At 44.3% G+C, this 5,457-nt stretch overlaps 1 protein-coding gene across 1 annotated transcript; it reads left to right on the forward strand.

Moving 5' to 3' along the window:
• Positions 1 to 2,249: 2,249 nt before the first annotated feature.
• On the forward strand, positions 2,250 to 3,188 carry LOC120401028 (olfactory receptor 52E2-like). Its single transcript, XM_039530511.1, has one exon. The coding sequence runs from the start codon at positions 2,250 to 2,252 to the stop codon at positions 3,186 to 3,188; it is 939 nt and encodes a 312-aa protein (XP_039386445.1).
• The last annotated feature ends 2,269 nt before the right edge of the window (positions 3,189 to 5,457 follow it).

A 5,457-nucleotide genomic window follows, 5' to 3' on the forward strand; every position in this document is an offset into this window, starting at 1 on the left:
CTATTATAACTGGATGGTATTACTATCCATGTAAATGTCCAAACAGTTCCTGATTCTTGCTTAGCTCATGGACGCAATTACCTCTTATGTCAGTGAGTTTCTCAGTCTAATTAAGCGTTGTGTGAAGAAAGCACTCTTTATTATCAGTTTTGAATTTGCCACATTTCAGTGTAATTAAATGTCCTCTTGATCTTTTGCTATGAGACAGGGAGAACACATTCTCCATCTACTCTCTACCAGTCATATTTTATAAACTTTTCTCATATCCCCTCCTATTCATCTCTTTTCTAAGGTAACAATCCCAGTCTTTTCAACCTCTCTCCATATGAGAGTTTCCCCTTTCCTGAAACCCTCTAGTTCTGCAATGTCCTGTGTGAGGAGCCCAGAGGAGGGTGAAACATAACGTGACTGATCTCATGGCACTGTATTTACTGTATTATTCCCCATCCCACTTCTCCTGGATTCCAACATTTTCCTTAGTTTCTGTCCATGCTTACACTGTCCCTGGAAAAATCATAGAGCAGGTCCTCAAGGTTTCAATTCTGAAGCACATAGAGGAGAGGAAAGTGATCAGGAACAGTAAGCATGGATTCAGCAAGGGCAAGTCATGCCCAACTAACTTTATTGCCTTCTATGAGGAGATAACTGGGTCTGTGGATGAGAGGAAAGCAGTGGATGTGTTATTCTTTGACTTTAGCAAAGCTTTTGATACAGTCTCCCACAGTATTCTTGCCAGCAAGTTAAAGAAGTATGGGCTGGATGAATGGACTATAAGGTAGATAGAAAGCTGGCTAGGTCATCGGGCTCAATGGGTAGTGATCAACGGCTCCATGTCTAGTTGGCAGCCAGTTTCAAGCGGAGCGCCCCAAGGGTCGGTCCTGGGGCTGGTTTTGTTCAATATCTTCATTAATGATCTGGAGGATTGCATGAACTGCACCCTTAGCAAGTTTGCAGATGACACTAAACTGAGAGGAGTGGTAGATATGCTGGAGGGTAGGGATAGGATACAGAGTGTCCTAGACAAATTAGAGGATTGGGCCAAAAGAAACCTGATGTGGTTCAATAAGGACAAGCGCAAAGTCCTGCACTTAGGATGGGAGAATCCCATTCAGTGTTACAGACTAGGCACCGAATGGCTAGGAAGCAGTTCTGCAGAAAAGGAACTAGGGGTTACAGTGGATGAGAAGCTGGATATGAGTCGACAGTGTGCCCTTGTTGCCAAGAGGGCTAACGGCATTTTGGGCTGTATAAGTAGGGGTATTGCCAGCAGATCGAGAGACATCATCATTCCCCTCTATTCAACTTTGGTGAGGCCTTATATGGAGTACTGTGTCCAGTTTTGGGCCCCACACTACAAGAAGGATGTGGAAAAATTGGAAAGAGTCCAGTGGAGGGCAACAAAAATGATTAGGGGGCTGGAGCACATGACTTATGAGGAGAGGCTGAGGGAACTGGGATTGTTTAGCCTGCAGAAGAGAAGAATGAGGGGGGATTTGATAGCTGCTTTCAACTACCTGAAAGGGGGTTCCAAAGAGGATGGATCTAGACTGTTCTCAGTGGTACCCGATGACAGAACAAGGAGTAATGGTCTCAAGTTGCAGTGGGGGAGGTTTAGGTTGGATATTAGGAAAAAACTTTTTCATTAGGAGGGCGGTGAAGCACTGGAATGGGTTACCTAGGGAGGTGGTGGAATCTCCTTCCATAGATGTTTTTAAGGTCAGTCTTGACAAAGCCCTGGCTGGGATGATTTAGTTGGGTTTGATCCTGCTTTGAACAGGGGGTTGGACTAGATGACCTCGTCAGGTCCCTTCCAACCCTGATATTCTATGATTCTATGATTGTATGACTGTGAGCAAAATTTCACAGGTTTGTGTACTGCGATGTCCAGCTCCCTCTCCTGAGTTCATACAGTTACATTAGAATCTTGTAAGACATTAGAGGAGTTGAAGTTTTTCCCTCAATGGGCATACATGTTGCAGATATTGACATCGAAGTTCATCTGCCATCATTCTGCCCATTCACCTGCCTTGGTTAGCTCTCTCTGAGAACTTCTCTGGACTTGACCTCAATAATCTGGTGCCATCTGTAAATGTTGTCACCAAAGTGCTCATCCCCTTTCTAGATTGTTAATAACTATGAAATATTTACTGTCCTGCTTGTTACAACATGTTTAATCCCCATCACTGTTATTCTCTCCCTTCGCAGACACCTGGAGCATTTCTGAGCCTCATCGCCGCATTGACCACCTCATGGCATCCTTCAACCTCACCACCTCTTACCCTTCAACATACATCCTAATGGGCATCCCTGGCCTAGAAGCTGCCCATGTCCTGATTTCCATCCCTTTCTCTATGTTCTACATTATTGGCCTGTTGGGAAATTTCACAATTTTGTTTGTTGTGGGCAAAGAGCAGACCCTGCACAAGCCAATGTACCTGCTGATCTGCATGCTGGCACTCGCAGACATCAGCATATCTACCTCCCTTGTGCCGAAGGCACTGTGTATATTTTGGTTCAATCTGAAAGGCATTACTTTGGGTGGCTGCCTCACCCAGATGTTCTTCTTTCATGCGGGTATGGTTATGCATTCAGCCGTCCTTGTGACAATGGCCTTCGATCGCTATGTTGCCATATGTGACCCTCTGAGATATACCATCATCCTGACCAATGCACGGATAGCTAAGCTAGGGCTCGTGGGTTTGATAAGAGCTGTTCTCTTCATTCTGCCTGGGCCTCTGCTCCTCAGCAGGCAGCCGTTCTGTGACAACTTCATTATCCCCCATACGTACTGTGAGTACATGGCTGTGGCGAAGATGTCGTGTGGGGACACGACTGTCAACAGGATGTACGACTTAGTGATAGTGTCTGTAGTCTTCGGGTTAGACCTGACACTCATTGCCCTGTCCTATGGTCTAATCATCAGGGCCGTCTTCAGAATCTCCTCCAAGGAAGCCCACCAGAAAGCCCTCAACACCTGCACTGCCCACATCTGTGTGATTCTGACCTCTTATACTCCCTCACTCTTTTCTAACCTTACACACCGGTATGGTCTGGGCATTGCTCCCCATGTTCATATCATCTTGGCAAACCTCTATTTCCTTGTCCCCACCATGCTCAACCCTGTCATTTATGGGGTCAAAACCAAAGAGCTTCGTGACAAAGTGGTTAAATACATCTGCAGAATATGATCACCAAGGGCCATGGACTTTAATCCTGTCTGACAAGATTGGGAAAGGAGATCTCCTCATTAATCAAGGGTTCTCTGTCCCAGTTTGGCTGAGCTCAGCATTGTGGAAGTTCGCAGTCTTATCACTCCATCAACAAGCACTGCTCTCCCTGTTGCTGAGTCCCCACTCTCTGACCATCACTTGACCTCTTTCAAGGTCACCCATCAGCCCCCATCCCTAGATATCCTCTCATTCACACTTTCCATGACTTCCAATCAACAAGAAGATACTACAGCTTTCTGAAGCAAGGTGGTTTTCCATTAGTTCCTGTGTGATAAAGGGAAGCTACACTTTCTGATAGCCAAGACAAATAAACAAACTACAAATGCTGAACTTTACCATATGTGCAGTGCTCTAGTGAACAAAATTTACCTGATTTTTGTACATCCAATATTTCAGGAAGCCTGGGTGATAAAGCACGTGTTTCTGTTTGAAAGCGCTAATACACAAAAGCTACTGTAGGAATTAAGGACATTTTAGTGGCAAGAGTTTTGAAACCATGCATTATTGATAATGGGACTGCTGTGTTTAAACTACAACATCATCTTTGTGTGAAACTGCTTACCATTTCGTGCAGTCGATTTTGAAGTAACTTTTAGGTGCAGTTTTCAAAACACACACTACCCATTCCTGTTGGCAAAGAGGTCAAGAGTAGGTGGTCCTGCTAGTGAAGGCCGGGGGCTGGTCTCGATGACCCTTCAGGGTCTCTTCCAGTTCTATGAGATAGGTATCTCTCTCTATATATATATATTTAAAAAAGTGTCAAGATTTCATCTTGGAGTTTGTGAAACAGATGAAACAGTGATTGCCACCAAACATCCAAGTGATTGAATCGCTTGCAGTACTAAATCGTTCATGACCTAGATTAGGCATCTCTCATTTTTGTCATTGTTTTGCGGAGACGTTGGACAGTTGGAGCAGCAGTGGAGAGTTGCTTATGGTTCACTGGCCTCATACTCAGGACAATCAAGTTGAGCATGTTTGGGTTGAAGTTCTTGAACACACGGATGCCGCAGAGGACAAAGACATTAGTGAACTTTGCTTATTTTCTCTTTTGTTTCCGTCACTACCTGTTAGCAATGCTGCAGTTGAAAGACTGTTTTCTCAACTGGACTTGAAAAAACAAAACTGTGCAACAAGATGCCAGAGGAACTTTTAGAAAACATTCTTCGTGTTAGGGTGTATATTGTTGACCTGAATGTATGGGCTAGTTTAATTACTGCTCGTCAATGATCTGATCAGAAGATAGTTAGGTTCTTGTCCCAATTCAGGCTACAGGCTTAGAGAACTCAGAGAGTTCAATGTCGTGAACAGACCCTCGGGTTGTGTGTGGCAAGGAGACTTATACTGAGGACAATACCAGAATGTTACAATCTTTATTAAAATGAATGAAAAAATAATCAAATATATGAAACACAGAGTCACAAAGAAGTAATACAGTTTTTTGACCCCTTGTGGTAACATCCCTATTCTAAAAGACTACTTAAACTGGCTTACTCACACCCTTCCCTGAAGACTTGGTAGTGGGAGTCAGAGGACCATCCTCATCTCTAGAATATCTGAAGAATTCGATGGTCCAGGTTTCCCAAGTTGGTAGGGCTTAAGTTTGAGTGTTAAGTAGCTAAGCTATATATCAAAGCTGAGCTGATAGCTTGATAGGAGTCAGAAAGACTGACCCTCCTGCATGTTTTTTTAGCCTTTTATAGGGTCCTGGAACTGCATTAATCAGAGCACAATCTACCATGCCCAAATCATATTTCTTCAACCAGATAAATCTTTGGGTACACTTACTCTATAGGCCAGCATATTATGACATATATTCATAATGTTAATATCAATTATGTCATCCCCAAAACTATTACCTTTGGCCTAACTTATGACTTTTATGATTTCCATGTTCTGTGGTGTACCCTGCTGTTACCGGTCTGTAAACATATTCAATTTTTCTGTTTGGTTCCCCGTTCAGTTCCCCAAAACCGTCACTCCCGCCGGCGGGCAATCAGTTCGCGCACTTTTCTGGTGAGTGACAGCGCGGACGCCACAGCACTGCGAGCATGGAGCTCGCTGCGATCATCGCTGCAGTTATGGCCGTTGTCAACTCCTTGCACCTTATCGTCCACCTTTTTCACAGTCAGATGCTGAGAAATCGGGCGAGGAGGCTACGGCAGCGCAGTGAGGACATGAAGTCTCAGAGTGGCACAGACCTCTCACAAAGCAAGGGACCCTGCAC

This window comes from Mauremys reevesii, linkage group 1, assembly GCF_016161935.1.
Source record: "Mauremys reevesii isolate NIE-2019 linkage group 1, ASM1616193v1, whole genome shotgun sequence".
In the NCBI taxonomy this organism is placed as follows: Eukaryota; Metazoa; Chordata; order Testudines; family Geoemydidae; genus Mauremys; species Mauremys reevesii.

Coding starts and splice junctions, on each gene's coding strand:
- LOC120401028 (XM_039530511.1), top strand. CDS start 2,250: ATGGCATCCTTCAACCTCACCACCTCTTACCCTTCAACATACATCCTA.